Genomic DNA, 24,952 nt, shown 5'->3' on the forward strand with positions numbered 1-24,952 from the left:
GGGTGTTGTGGGTAGCTGGTGAGTGTCAGCTGACCCTGCGCCCCAGCTGCCCCTCCCTTTTTGTTTCATTTGAACATATAAAGTCTTAATAAGCAATGGAATTACAAAGCATAAGTTATATATTCTGTTGCTTAAATTAACATTAAATCTACATTTGTATTTTATTAATACTTAAAATTGGGACATAATTCATTAAGTTTCCTTAGGTGTTTTCATACATATATGCTACTATGCTTTTTTCAAAGGCAAAAGTGTTATGTATGGTTTCAAAGTATAAAGCATCAGTAAGTCATTATCTGTATAGAACCTAAACAATTAGCCACATGGTTTTAGTACTTATACAGTAAGATATTAATTTGTTTTAAATCAAACCTTTCACAAATTTGCTTATTTCAAAAATCACAGTTACAAAACAAACTTGAATGAAGAGGTCTTTAGAATGCAAAGTAAGATGACTTTTTATTCTAAAAGGTAGGGTATTTAAAGTCTACAAACAATTACAAAAAAAAGTCTAATGAAATTTTATGAGAGACTAGTAAGCTTATGAACTTCAGATAGTTACTAGTTTTGAATATAAGAATTTGGCAATGAAGGGTGATGGTGTCAAATGAAGAACATAATCTGTATGCTTCTAAAACTTAGGCTGTGCTTTCCCTATTCCTCTAACCCAGCACCCACCCCTCTACACACACAATGAAAGAGAAAATGCCTGTCATAAGAACAGTAGGGAGACCATTGCCTTTTCTTGTTAGCTTCCAATTCCAGGGCTCCTGTTCTCATGAGAGATCTTGCTTGTGGTCTTTAAAAGTCACTAAGCCTTTGATTACCCTGTATACATCATTGCTCTTCCTATTCCACTCTCCTGGTGACTTAACTGTGGTTTTACAGAGTTTTTTCCTTCAAAAAAAATCTTCATTTTCTTTTCCTTATGTGTATACATATTTCAAAATATTAGTCTTATTTTTAGTCTTATGTTAGTCTTATGTTACTTTTTAATTTAAACATCAACTTTCAACTTTGTTACCTAATTTCTTAAAGTAAATCTGCCTTGGCCATTTATAAGAAGAAATATATGTTGTTATTAAAATAATGAACATATTTTTATTCTCCAAACATGATGTCAAAAACCAGTGTTATCAGTAATCATGGTACCAGTTGTCACAATGAAGAAATGGATGAATGGGGAAAGAAATAGACAGAACACATTCCAATATTTAGTTTCCAAAATTGTTTAAAGTACTTTCAGTTGAGCCATATGAGAGAAATTGAGCTAGGGACAGCCATGGGTAATATCTTATCACACTAATGAATGGAAACCAAGATGCATGAAGTTCTGCTATGATAAAGGGATTTGACAGGGTATTAAATGCCACAGTAAAGGGTGGAGAATAGGTTTTCTTGCAGTTATGGTGCCCAGGGAATTTAAATGCTGGTTTAAAACCTTGCTTTTTAGGAAAAGGCAGACCACATGGAAAACCCTCTTCAATTCAAATCATTGATAAAGTTTTCCTGTGGTCCTCCCAAGTTATCAAAGACACGAAGACATATGATGGGTTTGGGTAGAAAAAGGGTACACAACCAGGATGGAGGAAAAGCAGGAGCTTCCCTGTCACTCAAGGTGAAAGCAGAAGAAAGGCATGAGAAGAAAACCTGCAGCAGAGTAGAAGGTATTGGGCAGGGGTTCTCAACCTATGGGTCATGACCCTTGAGAAACCCTCCATTTTCATAAATATTTTTCAATATAATTCAAGACAGTAGCAGAATGACAGTTGTGAAATAATAATGAAAATAATTTATGATTGGGGGTCACCACAAATAAGGGATTGTATTAAAGGGTCACAGCATTAAGAAGGCTGAGAATCATGGTTGTAGGGGAATAAAGATTGTAGCAATCTACCTCATAATAAAGGTGAAAGTTAAACTGTTTTGCTAAAATTTAAGTTGGCAAAATTCAGTAAATTTATTTATCTTGGTAAACATCTTTAAAATGTGCATGCTAGCCAGTGCTAGTCTTATTATTTCAAGCAAAATTAATTTTTTTAATTACAACTTCATGGTTTTTTTTTTTTTTTTTTTTTTTTTGTATCACAGGTTATTTTTAAAAAGTCTCAGTAGACATACATTCTAAATTCTCACTGTTTTTCTAAAGGTCAGATTTCTGCTTTAATCAGTAGCTTATAGCTTTTGAGATAAACATGGCCTGGTGGTCTCTTACCCATCATAGAGGTTGCAAGACTCTATGCAGATCTTTCCCCTGCTGAAGCGCCGACATGAAAGGCACTGGTCCGGCCCAGGTCCCCAACAACCATCATTTGAACACAGGTGGTTGCATACCATGCCTTCAGCAGCTGTAATGCACACCAAAATCAGCAGGAAATGAGACAATGGATAGAATAATGTTTATCATTTTTTGCAAAAAGAAAGCTGAATATCTTTTTATAAAGCATATTTAACTAAAATATAATTATATTATTTTCCCCTTTTGTTATTCTCCCTTACACCCTTACCAAGTTCCTACTTTCATCATCTCAAATTGATGGCCTCTTTATGATTATTACTATGCATAAAACATAATTACAATGTGCTGGTGCCCCATAGTTTTAAAGGAATTTGTTTGAAAGAGTTTGTTGTCAAACTACTTTGGGTGCTTACCCATTTGCCCATCTCCTTTCTCCCTCCAACTTATTCCATACTGCACAGTTGGTATAGTTGCATAGCAAAATAGCCTTGTCCATAAGTCAAAAGAAAATCTCTTTAACTAACTGAACACAAAGGGAGGACAGGTGGGACACAAACAATACAAATTAAAGAGCAATGTGGGGTGGTGGGCTGTGCACAGACAGCCTGGTCCCAGTCGAGCAAAGGTGTGGAACCCTAGATCCCTGGTAGGCAGTGATTTCCACCTACATGGGATGGAAGGAGTTCGGGCACCTGGGCACCTGGCTACAGCCTCTCACAGCTCCCCTGCAGAGAGATATCCCACATCACTCACATAGTAGCTGCACCAAGCCCTCCCACATACAAATAAGGTTTCCCCAAACTCACAGTCCAAGCCAATGAGAAGTACCTGCTGTCGAATCCTGAATTGTCCCCTAAACTGTATATAAATCCTATCCAAGGAATAAAAGGTGTGCAGAACTACTCCATTGCCCAAGACTTTTGTCTTAAGAGCTGTAACACTTTGGAAGAGATCTGCTCTCCCGAAGTGCTGCCTGAAGCTCTGCTGCACTCCTCACAGGAGAGTCAGCTTCTAGCCAGCCAAGCCAGACCCAACTCTGCAGGATGGCCAGGAATTACAGCACAGTAGAGACTGAGGTGGAGCTGTCAGCAGAAGTGGGGAAGCAACTTCCTCTCCCTGCCACTATTAGCTTCCCTTCACGGAACCCTTGCAACAGGCCTGGCCATAGATTTCCGGGGAAATCCTCGGGTACTCAGGCCCAAAGAGCAGAATATGCCTTCCCCAAGCCAACATTTTGTTACACTAACATCTTCCAAAATAAATGAGGGTTTTAAAGAAGAAACAGAAGAAAGAATGATATGATTAGCAAAATTATTTTTAAAGTAAAGGGAAGTGAGAAACATAACAGAATATATGAAGAGGGAGGAAGTTTAGAAATCTGGCAGGCACGATGGATCAGTGGGAAAGGGAGCTTGCTGCCACCTGTGAGGACACGCATTTCATCTCCAAGGAATACGGTAGAATAAGAGATATGACTTCCCAAGCTATCCTCTGATTGCTCTAGGTATATTGGGATGTACACATATGCATGCACAAACATATAGAAAAATAAGTAAATTATATTTGAAAGTTAAGAATATAAATAAAATAATTTTACAGGCATCTTCTAATGTATAACTTGGGAATTTATAAAGATGGGGCATCTATAGAAATGTGTACAGAGTATTTGGTAAACTGAAGTAAATGTTTGTAAGGAGATATGCAGATTAAAGTACGAACAATGGCTTCTCTTCTTCAGAGTTAATCTTAACTGACCATATTACCTTGCACAAACTAAGCAAACACTCTGCCACTGGGCTATATCGCCAGTCTTTTGACACATTAATTTACCTAGGCTAATTTTCAGCTTTCTCTACAGTTCAAACTGGCCATGATCATTAGATGTTCTGCTTAGAATTCTGGAGTTTTAGTGCTAGACCACAGTGTAGAATCTTTTGCTGTTGTTTAGATTTTGTTTTCAAATATACCAAAGACTTTGATGACCTTGTTTTAAGTTTTCTACTTAAAGTTCACCATTTGTGTTCTCAATTGCAGTGAACACTCATTCAAGACAGCATTAGTGCATAACGACTTTAATGACAGCATGCAATGCATTGAATAAAGACAAAAATCTTCAAACCCTTTCCTGCATATCTGAAAGCTTATCCAAGACACCTGAATAACCACATGCTTTCCATGATGAGTTAAGAATTCTCCAGATTGAACTGTGAAAACCTTCTCTATCTTCCTGTTAGTTACCAATCTCACTAATACAAAGTTCAAATTTTTAGCCAAGAGTATTTGAGAGCTGTGTTGATATAGAGGGAACACAAACAGAAAGCATGCTAGGCATTATGAATGTCAGCTTATTCAGCATGCCCTAGAGATCATGAAACTCAACTTACCCAGCATGCTCTAGAGATCATGAAACTCAACTTACCCAGCATGCCCTAGAGATCATGACACTCAACTTACCCAGCATGCCCTAGAGATCATGAAACTCAACTTGCCCAGCATGCCCTAGAGATCATGAAACTCAACTTACCCAGCATGCCCTAGAGATCATGAAACTCAACTTACCCAGCATGCCCTAGAGATCATGAAACTCAACTTACCCAGCATGCTCTAGAGATCATGAAACTCAATTTACCCAGCATGCACTAGGGATCATAAAGGTAAACTTATACAGTATGTACTTGAAAACTTAAGTTGCTCATATTTTCTTTTAAAATGATTTAAAAATAATATAAACTGTCTAGTACACATGTCCTTTATTCAGATCCTAAGACTAAGGGCTACTTACTTAAATCCATTTAACATATTAATGTTGACAGACTTATCAATCAAGACACTTTTTAAATTTATAACTGTGTAACTGAATAATCATTCCTACAATTATTAAAAAGAAGAACATCAAGTACAACCCCTACCAGAGTTAGTGACTACAGGCAGGATACCAAACTGGTAACTTGATTGATAAGATTATGACAGGACACACTTCATCAGTGGGTTACTTTTCCTTCATTAAACTACCCTAGCATATTTTAAAAAAATTAATTCTCCATGCATATGTAGGGTTTTTTTGTTTTTTGTTTTTGGTTTTTAATTTTTCAAGACAAGGTTTCTCTGTGTAGCCCTGGTTGTCCTGGAACTCACTTTGTAGACCAGGCTGGCCTAGAACTCAGAAATCCTCCTGCCTCTGCCTCCCAAGTGCTGGGATTAAAGGTGTGTGCCACCACTGCCCGGTTTCTATTTTTTATATATAGTTTGCTGTTATGTTCTGTTGCTGTATTTACTTTTGATGGTCAAATTTCAAGGTAATAGTATACATATGTATGTATTTCTATCTTTTCAATTTGTAATCATTTTATATTTGAATTGTATAAGTTGTATTGAGTAGATAATTAGGACCTATTTCTAAAATTTAGTCAGCTAACTTCTGCCTTTCAATTATGATATTAAACAATTCATGCTTAATTGATATAAGTTGGTTGAAGTAAGTATCACTTTTCTGTTTGTCTAATACATTCCCCATTTTGCTGCTATACTTTTGATTACATGATATGTTTTAATTTCCTTTGATGTATATGCTTCTAAAAGTTTTGTATATGTAGGCTACATAACCTTGAGATCTACTCTTGGATTATTGAGTTACTAATACATCATTTTAGTGAAACTTTTTCTTCTTAAATAATTGTATATACTTTTTTGAATAACATGGCAAATTCAAGGAATATATTTAGCTTTTTCCATAAGTTCGGCACTAAATATTATATAAATATAATAGTATTTTGTATGAAGCTTCAGGATAAAAATATTATCATTAAATTCTCCAAGGATTCATCTAGATTGTAGGACAAATGATATTCTTTTCTTTATTGCTAGTAATCTATTTTTGGAATGGACTACCCTCTTAACCATTCATAGAAAGGAAAAATATTTACCTTGTTCCTGATTTGTGGATGTCTTAGTTATTTTGTCAAAAAACTAGGAGAGAAGCAAAATAATAGAAGAAAGGCTCTGGCCCTCGGTTTAAAGTTACAGTCTATCAGGGTGGAAAAATGTCATCACATTAAATCTATAGTCAGGAGGCAAAGAATAATTAAAGCCTGCTGCTGCTTAGTTCCCTTTCTCCATGTACAGAGTACAGGGTCCCAGTCAGAGACTGGTGCTTCTTACAGTGAGGCAGCATTCTCATGTCAAGGAATAAGCAAGATCATCTCCAGAGTCGTTTTCAGAAGCTTACTACATTAAGGCTTTTCTTCTACAAGATTCTATACTCTGTCAGGTTGACAATTAATGTAGCCATCACTAGGGTATTATAGTTATAGCTCCTATAAACATTTTGCATAGCTGTTTGTGTGGATGTAAACTTAACTTATTTTTTGCAAAAAAATATTTTTTCTTCTATTCAGGCCATTTTGGACATATGGTAGTATCATTGTCAATATGATTTTCTTTCTTAAGCTGTCAAGTGTTTTTATAAAGTGCACAGCTCTGCTCCCTCGCTGCTCTGAGTCATGTTGGGACCATGGTTCTTTTCTGCAGCGTTTAGCCAGATCCCAGATGTTATTATCTAAATGGTGTTTGCCATGTTAGACTATTCAGATTTCTGAGATTTAGAGCAGGAATAACTGACTTTGTGGTCGTACTTCTGGTCTTCACAAGGTGGTTCTTTGATTTGCCTTTTTCTGCTCATCCACGTCTGAGACTGAGCCACCTGGAGAAGGGAACCTACCTCTGTGTCCTCCCTTAGGTCCCATTTTCCAGAATCCACCTGATTCTTCCTTCTATTTTCAGATTATTGTGTAGGTTAACATATGGTGTCCATGATTTGATAACGTATCAAACTATAGAATGGCTTTCATGAATCAATGGCCTTTATGAATGAGAAGTTATAATAGTATGTTTATGAACACCCCTCTATTATATGCTTATTAGTTTCATATTTCAATTTCTCACCATGAAACACTTATATGTACTTGCTCTGGGATTAGTAATTTTATCTGAGGAATGAAGAAGAAAACCCCACATATTAAGAGAGCAGATTGTGAAGACAATGACAGTATTCAAACAATTCTAATTATTGTCATGAATCTGAATGTTTATACTTAGTCCTTATTTTGAGTCTTCCTGAAAATCACAATCAGGACTTCAAATCCATGATGTATCAAGTTCTTAGACCCTCAGGTGTTTCTTGATTTTGTTCTTCAGGAAGCTCCCACAGCCATCAGTATATACCTGAGACTGTATTTCACGGTAATGCGTCTCCATTTTGGTTTATCATACAAATTCGCATATTTTATTCTTCATACTTAATTCCATTTTAACCTTATACCCTGTCTCTCCTACTGTCAAAGGTGACAGAATTTAACTGTGAGTGAAATGGTAAATCTGTTGGGATTTTGACCAGGATGGTTTATCTTCCCCATGATCCCACCTCCCTTCTGTTTTCTGTTGCCTCTGATTCTCTAGTATTGTGCCTAATAGCATAGAATATTTGAATCAAGGCACTAGAATCACAAGAAAGAAAATCAATACTAAAAAGGAACCATAAGAACTGCTTGTGCCTCATACTTCCCAAACAACTAGGTGGATAGGAAGGCTGGGAGGTTATTTTTGCTAAAGTAAAATCAAGGCAATGCCTTCCAAAGCAGAAAACAAAAGGGCAAGGAAGCTACCTTTTTGACATTCTTAAGAGACAAAAAAGTTTCGATCATCTCCAAGATGTCAACACATATCTGACCTCCCAGAATGATCATCATGTCTGGAGCAGGCCTGTTCACAGCTTAGAGTTCGTAAGGCCATGTAATGCTCTCTAAAGAAACGTTAGCAATGTAGTTATTAGGAAACCTTTCCCTTCCTCTGTGTTTTCTCTAGAAGCTGTAAACAGATTTTTCTTTATCTTGCCTGAATTGTACCTGTCTATTAAAAATATGGAGAGATAATAATGTGCTTAGTATTTCGACCCTTATAGAGGATATTGGACCTGTTTCCATTAAAATAGAGATGAGCTTCAAATAATGAATTTCGCTAGAGTCCTGCATGTATGACAGTAAATGGATTCCCTCAAAAATATTGAAACAGAGTACCTGTCTATGGGCGCAAAGTCAGAAAAGTTTGTTTCATATAGAGAAGTTAAGCTTTTCTGATATGACAGATATAGGTTCAAATCTTTATTGCTTCATGAGCCATTTTGCCATGGGCCACTAGTTCCTTGTTACAGATTTGTAAAGTAAATATCTTCCTTTCAGGATCAAGATGAATACAGTCATAATATTAATATGGTATTTAATATACAGTTGGGTATTTTAAATAAACATGCAACAAATTTACTGACAAAAAAAATTAAAACCCCCCCAAACCTCCACACAAATACACTTAAAAGTATTTGCTTAGAAACTAATTTTATGTTGGATACTGTAAATGCATATGTGCTACCTCGTAGAAGGTCTAGCTACTTGTATGCATTGATAGTGTATCAATAATTATGTCTGTGTACTTATCATTTTGATTGGTGGCCTGAATATGGCCTGGGAACAAAATTCAGAATATAGGAGTTGAGAAGAATATGAAGCAGCAGTGGTCAGATTATTAAAAAATATGCAACTAGTACTTACAATACTGAACATGTTATAAAGTGTCTCTCCAAAGTTTGGAGCTGTGACAGAAGGACCATCCAGAGACTGCCCCACCCAGGGATCCATCCCATAATCAGCCACCAAATGCAGACACTATTGCATATGCCAGCAAGATTTTGCTGACAGGACCCTAATATGGCTGTCTCTTGTGAGGCTATGCCAGTGCCTGGCAAATAAGGAGTGGATGCTCACAGTCATGTATTGGATGAAACACAGGGCCCCTAATGAAGGAACTAGACAAAGTACCCAAGGAGTTGAAGGGGTCTGCAACCCTATATGAGGAACAACAATATGAACTAACCAGTACCCCCCAGAGCTCGTGTCTCTAGCTGCATATGTAGCAGAAGATGGACTAGTCCATCATTGGGAAGAGAAACCCCTTGGTCTTGCAAACTTTATATGCCTCAGTACAGGGGAATGCCAGGGCCAGGAAGTGGGAGTGGGTGGGTAGGGGAGCAGAGATGGGGGAGGGTATAGGGCACTTTCAGGATAGCATTTGAAATGTAAATGAAGAAAATATCTAACAAAAATTATTAAAAAATAAAGTGTCTCTCAGAAAAAAATAATATACTGCAGAAAATTAAATAAATATTTGACCTCACTCTTAAGTAAATAAAAGTAACAGATATATTATATATAATAGTATACATATAATAGTATACATATACATATATACATATTATAATTACTAAGTTAATAAGTAAACTATCATTAAATACCTGTTTGGTTTTTAGTAAATACAAAATAAACACAACATTTAGAGGATATGATTTAAAGTTTACTGGGTTTTGCTGTCTTCTAAACTTTTCCTAAAATATATTAAAGTTTCTAAGCTATAAAATTTGCTATTCTAAGTCCTTCTTGAGGGAGTAAGTAAATCTACACAAGAAGAAATCAATTGCTCAGTTCATTTTTATGTGCATTTCTTTTTAACTTTTTAAACTTTAGATTATTTTTAATTTTTAGTTTTAGAATTTATTCTTCCCCACCCCAACATAGTGTTTTCATTAATTATTTGGGAATTTCATACAATGTATCCATATCACATATGCTTTTCATTCATCCCAGGCCCAACCTCCCACACTTGTGTCTTCAAAAAAAATACTCCAAGTCCAATTTATCTTGTTCATACACTCATTGAACATTGTTAAGCTCAAAATGATTAGCATTTTAAAGATAATTGTATTCCTCTAGAATGTACTATTGACCTGGAAAGTGAGAGAATCTCAGGACTCAAAGGGAGGGTCCTTGGATGAAATGCCTGACAGTGGGTAGAGGGAACTTGTGAAGTCCAACTTCAGTAAAAAGATAGGGCATCAAGTGGAGGGATGGGATTGGCACTCCACTATCAAAAACATTCTAACCTAGAGTTGTTCCTGTCTAAAACAACTGTAGGGACAAAAATGGAGAAGAGACTGAGGAAAAGGAAGTCCAAATTGGAATCCTTCTCAAGGGGAGGCTCCAAGGCCTGACACTATTACTGATGCTTTGGTGTGCTTACAGACAGCAGCCTAGCATGGCTGTCCTCTGAGAGGCCCAAAAAGCATCTGACTGAAACAGAAGCATATACTTACACTCAACAAATGGGCCGAAGTTGAGAACCCCTGTGGTAGAGTTAGGGAAAAGTTATTAGAAGCTGAGGAGGAGAGCTACCCCATAGGAAGGCCAGCACTTTCAACTAACCTGGACCCCTGAGATCTATTAGACACTGAGCCACCAACAAGGCCACATATACCAGCTGGTCTGAGGCCCCTTATATATACCAGAGGACTGCCAGAAGCCATCAACTGTGAAAAGCTATACTTCCTGTCTAGACTCTTCTTTTATGTATCTGTGCATGGGGAACAAGGATAGGTTGCTACAGAAGCCTTCAGTGTCTCTCATTCTCAAGTATAAATCTGAAGTCATCGATGCCACTCCAAATGATATTTGCCTGTCCATAACAGCCAATGGCAGCACAGCTGATGCACATCCACATAGACTTGTTAGGATCATTGAACACAGTATCAACACGTTCCCCAATGGCAGCATGGATCATGGACATCCACATGACTCCCAGTGCCATTACAGACCACAGATATCAAATTTCATATAAGAATATTGTATTTACATAATTTCCATTCCCATTCCATCTACTCTTACTCCTCCAGTACTCTCTCGCTGTCTCCCAGTTCAGTGATTTAAGTAATTATTGTTATATGCTTGTGTACCTATACACATATACATTCATGCATGTAGGTAGATTGATGAGTCTCTTTAGTCTTACTCAACGTATATGGATTTAGAGATGACCACTTGAGATGGGTAACCTAACAGATGATCATACATACAAATAATAGATATTCCCCCTTTTCAGTAACCACTTATTGCCACAGCTTTTCAATCCTGGTTTGAGCTTTGGTGAAGTATCTTCCATTTTTGGGTTGATGCCAACTGGTATTATCACTTAGTTCTTCTTGAGGTAACCATACCATTAAAATGTGATGTCACACCTCACTTTTACATATACTTGTAACTGTAATTTGATATGGAGTGTAATAGGGGAAAAGACAAAGCAGAGTTTCCCAAAGACTACCATAGACACCTGTCTCATTAACGAGAGTATGTAAGTAAGGATAGGACATTAGGGGCCATTCAACATAAATGTTTCTTTTAGTCTCCAAGGGTTTTGCTGATTAAACTACACCACTTACATCGCTGAAAACAATAGAAAAATGTTGATTCATAAAATTCAAAGTCAGAAGCCTGCACTATCAAGGTATTGGGCAGTTCTCCCCCTACCCTTCTTGTGACATAGATCATGACGCTGACCTGACTTGCTGTGATGCCAGTTACGTTTTTGCTTTATTACCTTAGGAATGTATAACCTCAATTATGTCTATCTTCTCTCTAAATTGTCACATGGCATTTCCTCTATCTGTCTCTTTTCTTCTAGTCACTAGAAAATGTTTTATCCTCCATGTATATCTTCATTTTAACTTATATGTTTATCCTATCTATCTTCATTTCCATGAAGTCAGATTTTAGATGCAACTGGTCAGTGTCTTCCAATGTTTTTGTTTTTGTTTTGTTTTTAGGAGAAGGAACAATACAAAGCTGAGAAGGAGCTCTAGCAATTGAATCCCAGGCTCCTGAATTTTAGCATTCAACAGCTTTACCTTTCAAATTCTATAGCCACTCATGTAAGTGCTAGTCAGAATATAATTTTGTCTTTTGAAATGAAAACTGAACCCTGTAGTGAGGCTGGCTTTTATCACTGAGAAGCTCTTGATGCCTTTAGACATTTTAGGTTAAAAATTAGACGAGATCTCATTTTTGTAACTAATCAGCAACAGCAACTTTTAATTATTTTTTGAAAAGAACATAGAGAGAATTTGAGTCATTGTTAGTAATTAGACATTGTGCTGTTTCAAATAAAATATGGAAATTTTTACAAAGAACAGTGTAGTGATATTTACTTTGTTAATTTAGGAAGGGAGATCTAAGAAGTATAATTAAGAATTTCTATCATCTGATTACTTCAAAGGATATTATTTACATTGGATCCTGATTTTATGCACCTTATGTTTCATTTCAAGCCTGATTTAATGAAAGTTACAGTAGAGCTCATTAATTTCTAAGTGAGCATTGGGTATCTGGTCCCAAGAACTGTTCCTCTAACCTGTTAGGCAAAATCTAGCTTGTAAATGCATAGAATTGGTAGGATGTAGCAAGATAGAGGTTTTCAAAATAAGATGGGAATATAGGACTCTTAGCATAGAAAAAACCTTTCTTAGCAGTGGAGTCTTAGATTATAATTTTAAATTATAATAAATCATAAATGATATCCAAAGTTCATATTTTATAGCAAACAAAAAATGGAAATAAGAATGATCTTAATAAAAAGTGCATGAGATTTTTATAGGAAACTGAAATTCCTTATGATATTCTAGAAAGTAAAATATTTATTCTCTAGTTGCTATTGTCATGGTTACCAGTGAAAAACAAATAGCATAGTACATGAAGAAAATATTTCTTTTACCCCTGTCTCTATAATAGGCCTTCCTTGTTTCCTTATCAATGCTGTCTGGATTAAATACAGGATACACAGTAATCATTGTAAAATGAGGTCATGTGGTCATCCATGGAGTTTAGTGATTAGCAAGTAATTATTGTTGTGCAGTTTCTATTTGATTGAGGCATGCTCAGTGAGGTAGAGTTCCTATTACCAAATGTCAGGAATGTAAAGACATAGATAAATATAAAATTGCATACAGATGGTCCTTCATATCTATGTATCTGTGGTTAAAGTTATTGCAGATGTAATCAACCTTTGATCAAACTGCAAAATGCTACATTTATTTTAAACAGGACTGAGATGATGTATCTTTTTATTTTTTACTTATTCCTATCCCCTATATACAATACTGTAGCACCTATTTTCACAGAATTTAAATGGAATTAAATATTGCAAGTAACCTAGATATAATTTAAAGCATAATGAAAGATATGCATAGGTTTCATAAAAATTGTCTACCATTTTAGATAACAGAGAGTGCATGGTTACAGATTTTACAGTTGTTTTGGACTTCTTTAAATGACCCCCAAGGACATTAAGCAATGACTGCATTTTTGTAGTATTTTATGCACCCCCAAACACAACAAAAACATACAAACAAGCCAAAACAAAACAAAACAACAACAACAAAAACCAGAAACTACCAATTAACTAACCAATCAAAATTCTCAAAACCAAAATAAAACATTTATCATCACTACACATGTTTCTTCTGAAGTATTACCCAAGCTTTATATATTGTGGGTATTTTAAAGTACTTTGTCTGTCACTCATCACAATGCCACTCCACCCCCATGTCTCCATCTCGAATGTATAATACTTATCTCCCCTCCTAAACTTCCATCCCTCAATCCTCATTCATAGATTTATCTAGACCCTAACTCCAGCAGATATTCCCTGGGAACTCAGAGGCTACTACAACAAGGGAAGCAGATAGTCTTAACTATAGATCTTCATATCTCTCTCAGCAACTTTAAAAAGAAATTCTCAATCCCATCATCAACTCCAGAGTAGATTATCTGTCTCACTCTCCTCACTGATCCCTTTCTGATCCCTTTTCCAGGGCAGGATGAAGATTCTAATAGAGCATCTTGCTTCCCTTCTTTCTGTGGACCCCCTAATCCCCTCCTAGCCCATTTCCACTCCCAAGTGTCAACTCTCAATACCTAGAAACACATTTTACCTGGAAACCCCATTAAGAACACCTGTGAGGACGCCAGAATTTCCTACCAGGCATCATACAGCCACCATACTAGAAAAGACAGCAGAAAATAGGGAACAAAACATCCACTCAACAAACACAAGACCAAAAACCAGCACCAAGAATATATTGTTTTCCAATCACAGATGGCTACATATCAGGGTAAAATTATGATCAATTGTAGTCAGGACAAAATGTTCCTAGTAGAACTTAACTACCTTATTACAATAGACCTTGTGTATTTCAAAATAACTGAAGTATAAGACATAAACTTCAAAATACCTATTATTAATATGATAAAAGTTCTTCAAAGTAAATAAACCTGCTTTACTCAGAACAGTTGAGAACCCTCTACACTCAGAGTAGTTGAGGTCCTACTGCACTTAGAGCAGTTGGACCCAGTGCACTCCGAGCAGTTGAGGATCTGTTGCTCTCAGAGAAGTTGAGGATTGGCTGCACTCAGCGCAGTTGGTCAATAGCTTGACTGCTCCACAGAAGACCGAACAGTCTGAAGGCCTACCAGGAGATCTACTGCAGCCAGGGCAACAGACCAGCCATTTCTCTAACCCTGTGAAGAGCCCCCAGTAGGAAGGCCCCACAGTTCTTCTGATACAGCCAGGGCTGCAAGCCTACCTGGAGACCTGAAGCAACCCAGGGACAAAAGAGGCAGACTCCATATAGTCACCCAGATCAACCAACACCAGGGATATCCATATGGCAAAAGGCAAGCACAAGACCATAAGCAACAGATGCCAAAATACGTGGGCATCATCAAAACCCAGTTCTCCCACCACAGAAAGCCCCAAATACACCAACACACCTGAAAATTAGGAATCTGTCCTAAAATCCTACCTCATGTAGATAGCAGAATCCTTTAAGGAGGATGTCAATAACTCACTGAAAGAAATACAGGAAAACACAGGTAAAAGGAATTGAATAAAGCAATCTAAGACCTAAAAGTGTAAGTAGAAACAACAGAGAAAACACAAATGGAGGCTAACTTGGAAATGGAAAACCTAGGAAAGAGGTCAGGAATCACAGATGTAAGTATCACCAACAGAATACAAGAGATAGAAGAGAGAATTTCAGGTGTAGAGATACAGTAGAAGAGATTGACACAACTGTCAACAAAAATTCAAAACATAAAAATCCAACACAAAGAAGAAATCTGCACCAAAGAAAGGACAAGATATTAAGCATTTTACAACAAAGTCAAAAACAGAGAGCACAAGCACAAAAAACCACCCACAAAAACAAACATGTCAAGAACCAACAATCATCTCTCTTTAATATCTCTCAATATTAATGGACTCAACTCACCTATAAAAAGACATTAACTAACAGACTGGATATGCAAACAAGATCCAGCATTTTGTTGTAGTCAAGAAACACACCTCAACAACAAAGGCAGGCACTATCTCAGAGTAAAAGACTGGAAAAAAGTCTTCCAAGCAAATGGTCCAAGGAAAAAAAGCAGGAGTAGCTATCCTAATATCCAGTAAAATAGACTTTCAAGCAAAAGTTATCAAGGGTAATGAAGAAGGACACTTCATATTTATCAAGGGGAAAATCCAACAAGAGAAAGTCCCAATTCTGAACATCTATGCCCCAAATGCAAGATCACTCAAATTCATAAAAAGAAACTTTACTAAAACTCAAAACACACATTGAACCCCACACAATAATAGTGGGATTTCAAAACCTCACTCTCACCAATAAACAGGACATTGAAACAGGAACTAAACAGAGACATATTGAAATTAAGAGAGGTTATGAACCAAATAAAAACTACAGAAAGCCCACATACACGTGCAAACTGGACAACTCTTTACTCGTGATAACTTGGTCAAGGAAGAAATAAACAAATAAATTAAAGACTTCCTGGAGTTTAATGAAAGTGTTGACACATCATACCCAAATCTATGGGATACAACAAAAGCAGTGCTAAGAGGAAAGTTCATAGCCCTAAGTGCCCTGGAAAAGAAACTGGAGAGATCTTACACTGACAACCTAGCAGCACACATGAGAGCCATAGAACAAAAGAACCAGACTCACCAATAAGGAGTAGAAGGCAGGAAACAGTCAAACTCAGGACTGAAATTAACCAAATAAAACCAAAGAAAACAATACAAAGAATCACCAAAACTGAAATCTGGTTTTTGAAAGAATCAACAAGATAGATAAACCCCTAGCCAAACTAACTAAAGGGTCAAGGGGCAGATCCAAATTAGTAAAATCAGAAACGAAAAGGGAGACAAACTACAGAAATGGATGAAATTTAAAAAATCATCATATCCTAATATAAAAAGGCTATACTCAACGAAACTGGAAAATCTAGATGAAATGAATGGTATTCTAGACAGATGCCACATACCAAAGTTAAATCAAGAGCAGGTAAACTATCTAAACAGGCCCATCTTACACAAGGAAATAGAATAAGTCATTAAAAATCCTCCAACCAATAAAGGCTCAGGACCAGATAGATTTAGTACAGAATTCTACCAGACCTTCAAAGAAGATCTGATAACAATTTTCCTCAAAATATTCCATAAAATAGAAACAGAAGGAATACTTTCTAACTCATTCTATGAAGCTACAATTACTCTGATACCTAAACCATACAAGGACCCAACCAAAATGGAGAACTTCAGGCCAATCTCACTTATAAATATTGATGCAAAAATACTCAATAAAATTCTTGCAAACAGAATCAAAGAACACATCAAAAGCCTCATTCACCACGATCAAGTAGGCTTCATCCCAGGATGCAAGGTTGGTTTACTATAAAAAAATCCATTAACATAATCCACTATATAAACAAACTCAAAGAAAAAAATTCACATAATCATCTCCTTAGATGCTGAAAAACATTTGACAAAATACAACACACCTTCATGTTAAAAGTATTGGAGAGATCAGGAATTCAAGGCCCATACCTAAACATAATAAAAGCAATTTACTGCAAACCAATAACCAATATCAAATTAAATGGAGACATAATTGAAGCAATCCCACTGAAATCAGGGACAAGAAAAGAATGCCCCCTCTCCCCATATTTATTCAATATAGTACTCAAAATGGTAGCTAGAATGATAAGAAAAGAAAAAGAGATCAAGGGGATACAAATTGGTAACGAAGAAATAAAGGTATCACTATTTGCACATGATATAATAGTATACATAAGTGACCCCACAAATTCTACTAGAAAACTTCTCCAGCTGATAAACAATGTCAGCAAAGTGTCTGGATATAAATTAACTCAAATAAATCAGTAGCTTTCCTTTATACAAAGGATAAAAAGGCTGAGAAAGAAATTAGGGAAAGAATTCCCTTTACAATAGCCACAAATAGTAAAAAATATTTTGGGGTAACTATAAAAAAACAAGTGAAACACCTGTATGACAATAACTTCAAGTCTCTCAAGAAAGAAATCAAAGACGAGCTCAGAAAAGGGAGAGATCTCCCATGCTCATGGATTGGCAGAATTAACATAGTAAAAATGGCCATACAGAATACACAAGATTCACTCCACAGAATTCAAAAGGCTCAACACACTGAAGTGCCTGAGGATGTCTCAGTTCCACTTGGGAAAGAGAAGAAAGCAATCACAAGTAGAGAGAGAGGGATGGAGGGACTTGGGAGGGAGTGTGGACTGAGTGGCAGGCCATGGGGTGGGTAGAGGGGAAACTGATCTGGTATTGGGTGAGGGAAAAGGACAGAAGTCCCACAGGCCAGCAGAAAGAATGGAAACAGGCCACATCAGGAAATAGTAGGTTGGGGGGACCTCCCAGAATTAACCACATGCCTGGGAGGTGAAAGACTCCCAGGACTCATAGGGAGGGACTTTTGATGAGGTGCCAGACAGTGGAGAGGGGGAACTTAGGGAACTTCTCCAGTGAGAAGACATTTGTGAGGTTGCCATCCCACAGTCACACCTCTGACACATAATTGTTTCTGTCTGAAAGAATTACAGGGATGGAAATGGAGAAGAGCCTTGGGAGAAGAAGATCCAGTGACAGGCCCAAAGTGGGATCCAGCTCAAGGGGAGGTCCCAGGGCCTGACACTATTACTGAGGCTATGGAATGCTCACAAAAGGGGACCTATCATGACTTCCCTCCGAGGGACCTAACAAGCAGCTGAAAGAGTCAGAATCAGATATTTGCACCCAACCAATGGACAGAAGCAGCTGACCCCTGTTGTTGAATTGGGGAAGGCTGAAAGAAGCTGAAGAGAAGGGCAATTCTGTAGATTAACCAGTGGTCTTGGTTAATCTAGACCCCCAAGATCTTTCAAACACTGGACTACCAAACAGAAAGCATATACCAGCTCATATGAAGCCCTTACCACACATACAGTAGAGGACTTCCAGGTCTGTGTTCATTCAGAGATGAAGCACCTAACCCTCAAGAGACCAGAAGCCCAAGGAAGTTTAGAGGTCATGTGGGGTGGGGAGTGGGGGCATCCACGTGGAGATGGGGTAGGGTGGGGAGGAGGTGTGAGATTTGGAGTAAGTGGGTGGGGAATGGAATATGGAAAGGGAAAATGAATTACAAATAAAATTAAATTTTTAAAAAAGTAAATAAACCTAGGAAAACACAAAATGTGGAAGTACATGAATAAAAGAGTTTTAAACCTATAGATGGAAATAGAATCAATAAAGAAAACAACAGAAGTAAAGGGAATATATATATATATATATATATATATACACACACACACACACACACACACACACACATATATATATGTGTATACACACACACACACACACACACACACACACATATATATATATGTATATATGTATATACACACACACACACACACACACCTGGACTTGAACAGAAACTGCAGAATAAAAGAGATGGAAGATAGATCCTCATATAAGATATAAGAGAAGAAATGGATACCTCAGTCAAAGAAAATGATAAATATAAATAATCCCTGGCCCAAGACAACTGGAATAGGGAAGAACACCCCCTCTGTTTTATTCCTATACAAGGAGTTATTGTTGATGGCTATTGAGGGTAGGAGTTACTGCCCAGTCAGGACATGGGCATGGATCCTTTGCTCATACCCCAGTGAATGGCCATAAAACTGCGTGCAAATGGTCAGCACTAATTTTACTCAGGTGTTTATTATTTTAAAGTTCGATCGATTTATTATTTATATATGTGTTTCTTTAATTATCTTACAAATAACAAGTTTCTTTGTGGCATTTTTGTGACATATTCGGTTGCCTCTCCCTTCCTCCCTATCTCCCTACTCACTTCTCCATCCCTGGTGTTTCCTTCTGCCTCCTGTGACTTGAGATGCCAGTGTGAGTTCATACCCAGGGAGTGTCCTCCCTTTTCAGATGAGGAGAGGAGAATGGGGGATGAACTTTGGGAGGGTGACACTGGGTGGGAGTAGGAGCCTTTGTGATGGTTTGAACATTCTTGACCCAAGGAGTGACACTATTAGAAGGTGTGGCCTTGTTGGAGTAGGTGTGTCACTGAGGTCGTGGGCTTTAAGACCCTTGTCCTAGCTATCTGGAAGCAAGTCTTCTAACAGCCCTCAGCTGAATTTGTAGAACTCTCAATCTTCCTGTACTATGCCTGCCTTGATGCTACCATGTTCCCACCTAGATGACAATGATCTGAACCTCTGAACCTGTAAGCCAGCCTCAATTACATGTTGTCTTTATAAGAATTGCCTTGGTTTTGGTGTCAACATGACCAACAGTAAAACCCTAAGACAGCCTTCATTCACAGGTACCAGATCCCACTTATTCAGGACTCCAGTGTATACTGAAAATCATGTGAGACATTCAGTCTGATCAACTGCACAAATACAGGATTCCTACCTTCTCCAATGGAGCCAGTCATTATTGGACTCACCGGACCATAGGTATAGTACATGGAAACAAATCCCCTTCAATATATGTAGATGCATTCTATCAGTTATGTTGCTCTGGAGAAACCTGACTAATGCATGTGTTCTATGGCTTTTATTGCCAACAATGTAAACCAGACAAATCTCACGTTATAAGGTACCCAGCTTTAGTTAGATTTATTTATGTATTTACTGCTGTAATAACATAAAAGAAGTACTAAGACAAGGGTGATCCCTACTAAAATATGCAGAATGTATTATAGGAAGCTGGTAGACTGCCTATGATAGTAATAATTTCTTTGAATAGTTTCATGGTGAAATGAACATACAAGTCTTTGAAATGTGATGACATTAGTTTGAACAATGGATAAAATTAGTAGCCCAAAATACTGGGAACATTATTTATATTTCTTGATATTGCTATACTAATTTTCACATGGATATTGCTACAATTTACAGGGTGGTTGTAAACAAATTAAACCACATATATCAAATAAGAAACACAATCTGACATGTTCTTAGCTGATCTTTTTATATAACATATTGCAACCAACTCCTGTTATTAAAGAGAAATTGATTAGTCAATAAATTAAATTGGCTCAATGGAGTATTTAATTGGAAATAAAAAGCATTATAAAAACTTCCATATGTCAAAAAATTACAGTAAATTAGAACATACAGAAATAAGAAAAATAAGACAGAAAACAGAAAACCTAATCTCTTAAATCAATAAAAACATAAAATGTTCGATTAATAAATAAGAAAGTTAAAAATCATCTGAAAGAAATTTATTCACAATACAGAAAACTAATGTATTAAAACTTAAGAGTGCTTTGCAAATCTAGAATCAAAAAAGACCAACAATTACCAATCTCAATATAGGGAAAAAAAGGCATGAATAAAATGAAGTATTATATGAGAAAATATATAAATTTTCAGTGATCACAAAATATGACTCAGTCTCAACCACAATCATGTAAATTGTAAAGATTTCCTCTTCCTCTTAATGATCACTGACATATAAAACCATGGCTATTCATTGCATACTTAATAATGAAAAGGGTAGAGCTGTAATTTTGAAAATGTGTTTTTATATTGAAAAATAAGTAATGAACTTTTGTTTCATTATAGTCAAATATATATGCACAGTAGTTTCTAAGCTATTGAATGAGTTAGCTTAGAAAATTAAACTAAGTTGCATTTTAAGAGTTGGTAATATTTATCTCTGTACTGTTTATATGTATGAATTTCTTCATTTTCTTTTAGAAAACTTCAAAAGACTTATGAAGAATCCACTAGAACTTCTCCCACACAGAACTGTCATCCTGTGAGTACCAGCACCACATGGGAGAAAGAGGCAGGAAGTGATGCATTCTTTCATGTCCCACAGTTGTTCCTCAATGCCAGTCTCTTTAAATCCTTAGGCCTGCTTTGAAGGCTTTGACTTAAAAGGGTAAGATTCCTCAAGCCACTGTCTCCCTTTATGGATGAAGTGAGGATTTTCTTTTCTTGTATTTTAAAAATCATTTTGAACTCCCAACCATCTGTTTAAAGTATTGCATTTTTGTATTACACTCATCCTAGATTTATCTAAGAGTGTTCATTGCTAGTGTGGAATGGTTGCATGGAGCGGGGATGGGGGGGGTGTCCCTCTTAGTATCTTCCCACCATCGATGGCATCTAAATCTCCAGATGAGGTTTCCCAACATTGGCTAGTATGTGAAGACCGACCATATTCTATAAGCATCATGATCTCTGGTTATTTATGCCACATTTTTGATAATTATACTACCTCTCTATTATCCAACTTTTGGGCTAATGGGCCAAAAATCTGATGCTATTTTCAAGTATTTAATGCAATATAAAAAATAACAGAAGGTCCTGTTTTGAGTTATGGGGCGTGTACTTACTACAGTTCTCAGCTCTTCTGTTATCTCGGATCACTATTCTCTGGTTAATGGTGCTGAAGAGTGTTGTCCAGTTAATCGTATGGTAATAACACAGGTTGCTGTTGTCAGTGATGTAGATATTACCCGCACTGATTTCCTTCAGAGACTGGAACTGTAGGGAAGTGATACCTTGTTGTTTGAGGATAAGCAATGAGAGACCACTAAAAAGGAGAGAGAAGGAAATGGAAAATGAATAATTCGGGACATATACTCTAATGTTCAATAAAGACATAGCATCTCACAGCAAAATTAAATATAATGGAAAATAAACAGGGGATGAACAGAAAAAAATCTGTTCTTCTGATTAACATTTTCATCTTTGAAAATATATAAATTTAAATTTTCATTTCCCAAATGGCAATATCTATTATTTATATCAATTAACACTGTGTATAAAGACATATATATATGTATATATATATAATGTGCGTATGTGTGTGTTTTGCTGAAAGAATTAGATACATTCTGCCTTCTCTTCTCAGCCTAAATGCTGTATTTCTCAAGAGTAAAGTCATTAGGGTGGGTATGGGATGTGGGGACATCCTCTTGGAGACAGGGGTATGGGGAGGAGGTATGGGATGGGGAACAGAGGGTGGACCAGGAGGTAGATAAAATCTGGAGTATAGAAAAAAAGATTAAATAATTTTTTTGAAAAGTTGGGTGCTGGAGAGATGGCTCAGCAGTTAAGAGCACTAAATGCTCTTCCAGAGGCCATGAGTTCAATTCCCAGCAACCACATTGTAGCTCACAACCATCTAGAATGGAATCTGATGCCCTCTTCTTTTGTGTCTGAAGACAGCTATAGTGTATTCACATACATAAAATAAATAAATCTTTAAAAAAAGATTAAAAAAAGAAAGAAAAGCATCAAAAAGTAAAGTCCTAACTAAGAGTAAATACTCCTAGATTAAATATAAATATCAATATGTAATTACAATACCCACTTTAGCACATTTATTCCATGATGATTATGTAAAATTTAGCCTTTTTTCCCCCTTAGATGTGAAGGTAGATCTGCTTCATGCTAACTTTGGGTATATACTTAAGAAATGTATAGTCTCATTCTACAGTGGTATTGTTTTGTAGATGAACCCCACAATAATTTCTCTGGTTGATATCCTAGTTTATACTTTCATTATTTGTGTGTAATGTCTGTTCTCCTGCATCCTTGTTAGCATTTATTATCCTTGTTTTCTCATTGACTGGGGTCATAGCACGACTTTCTTTCTTTCTTTTTTTTTTCATTAGATGAGGATATTAAACATTTTTTCTAGTATTTATTGACCATTTGTACTGCTTTCCAAAACTTAAACCTTTTAAAAAGCGGTAACTCATAAAAATGCTCATTGTATCATGATTTTTAAAAATATTGACATTGATATTTTCTAACAATATCTGAGTTCTCCTTTTATATTTAATTTAATAATTTAATTAAAATTTTTGCCTATTCACTTTACATCCTGCTCACTGCTTCCTTCCTGGCCACTGCCTTCCACAATTCTTCCCTCGTTCCCCCTTCCCTCCTCCACTGAGTGAGTTGGCTCCCTGGGTATGCCCGTACCCTGGCACTTCAACTCTCTGTGAGGTAGGCACTTCCTCTCCCACTAATAACCTCTCCATTTATTATTCAACACTAAAGATAGGGAATCTTCCCCAGTAACATTCAACATAGGATGTGTGGCACAAACAACGGCATTGGAGATGAAATGCAAGCCTCCAGCTGTAGCAGCATTGATTTTCCATACACTCCAGTCATTACTGAGTCACTTACATTTACGTTTTAGTATAACATAAGTTACATACAAATTTCAGTTTTACAGATATTACATGCCTTATACTTGAAACAAATTAATATTAGCCCAGGCAATAAGCTCTTAAAAACTAAAATATGAATTCTATGTGTTTCATAACCCACCAGGGATTATTTCAGGAGGCTCATCTTCAGAATTAATCAGTTGATGAGTAAGACTGATTTTTATAACATTAAAGAAATTGTGATATTCCTCCATATGTCCAGGCAGCTGACAGCATTGAACATATTCACCTACCTGTAGAGGACTCTTCCTCCAATTGTGACGAGGTTGGAGAAAACACTGAAATCTGTCATATTTGGGGGCCAAGACTGTATGTTCAGGAAACCTACAGGGAGTAAGAATTCATGATATTACTTTTCAATGACAGTGTTAATTATAGTTTAAACATAATTAAAATATATTGAAAGGTAGAAAGTAAGTAAGATAGACAATGAAAACTAATTTTGAAGTATCTACCACTTACTTATCCTTTTACAATTAACTAAAATACTATGAAATTCTGGACTAAACATTAAATTAATAATTATTATTAAAGAGCGGCACCAAGAATCCATGTTTTTAAGACTCAGGGGACTCATGGACTTAGATATGTCAAATACTGAAATAGTATAATTTACTTCATTGTGATAGATACATATACATAATTTATTATCAAGTTAAGGATAAAAAATAAAGTTCTATTTCTGTTAATTCCTTCACCATTTATCTGTATGTTATGACATCTATATCTACTTAGAAATCTAAGATAATTTGTTCAGCCTTAACTCATCACGTTTTGTTTTCTATGATGTTAACTCCAATGTTGATTCATATTTATGAACCCATAATAATTAGTATAAGAGATTTAAAAAATAAACACTCAAAAATATCATATTAAGGGAGTGATGTTTATTATTCACACAAAACTGTAATTCCTATGTGGGAGTCAACTGCAAAACAAGTGCCCAAGCATCATTTAACTTTGGTATTTGAAATCACAATTATAAGGATGTATCAAAGTTTGTGCCTGGGTCATATTGGCTCCAGAATATAAAGGCTAAGGAATTATGTGAGTTTTAAAGACTAGAACTTCTTTTAAAAATGTATTGCTATTGTAAATATGTAACTATTTCAAGAAAATACCAGGTCACATCGCTTAGGGCAGTCTCTCTCTCTCTCTCTCTCTCTCTCTCTCTCTCTCTCTCTCTCTCTCTCTCT

The 24,952-nt window shown here is 36.4% G+C and overlaps 1 protein-coding gene across 6 annotated transcripts in view; it reads right to left on the reverse strand.

Moving 5' to 3' along the window:
• Erbb4 (erb-b2 receptor tyrosine kinase 4) overlaps nt 1-24,952 on the reverse strand; it is a 1,013,423-nt gene that overhangs the window by 254,679 nt on the left and 733,792 nt on the right. For all 6 annotated transcript variants that reach the window (XM_021186126.2, XM_021185960.2, XM_021186207.2 and 3 more), the window contains exons 11-13: nt 23,990-24,080; nt 21,903-22,102; nt 2,216-2,348 (exon numbers count right to left, since the gene is read on the reverse strand). In XM_021186126.2, the coding sequence (XP_021041785.1) occupies nt 2,216-2,348; nt 21,903-22,102; nt 23,990-24,080 (424 nt within the window). The remainder of the gene's footprint in view (nt 1-2,215; nt 2,349-21,902; nt 22,103-23,989; nt 24,081-24,952) is intronic.

Source organism: Mus caroli, chromosome 1, assembly GCF_900094665.2.
Source record: "Mus caroli chromosome 1, CAROLI_EIJ_v1.1, whole genome shotgun sequence".
Taxonomy (NCBI): Eukaryota; Metazoa; Chordata; class Mammalia; order Rodentia; family Muridae; genus Mus; species Mus caroli.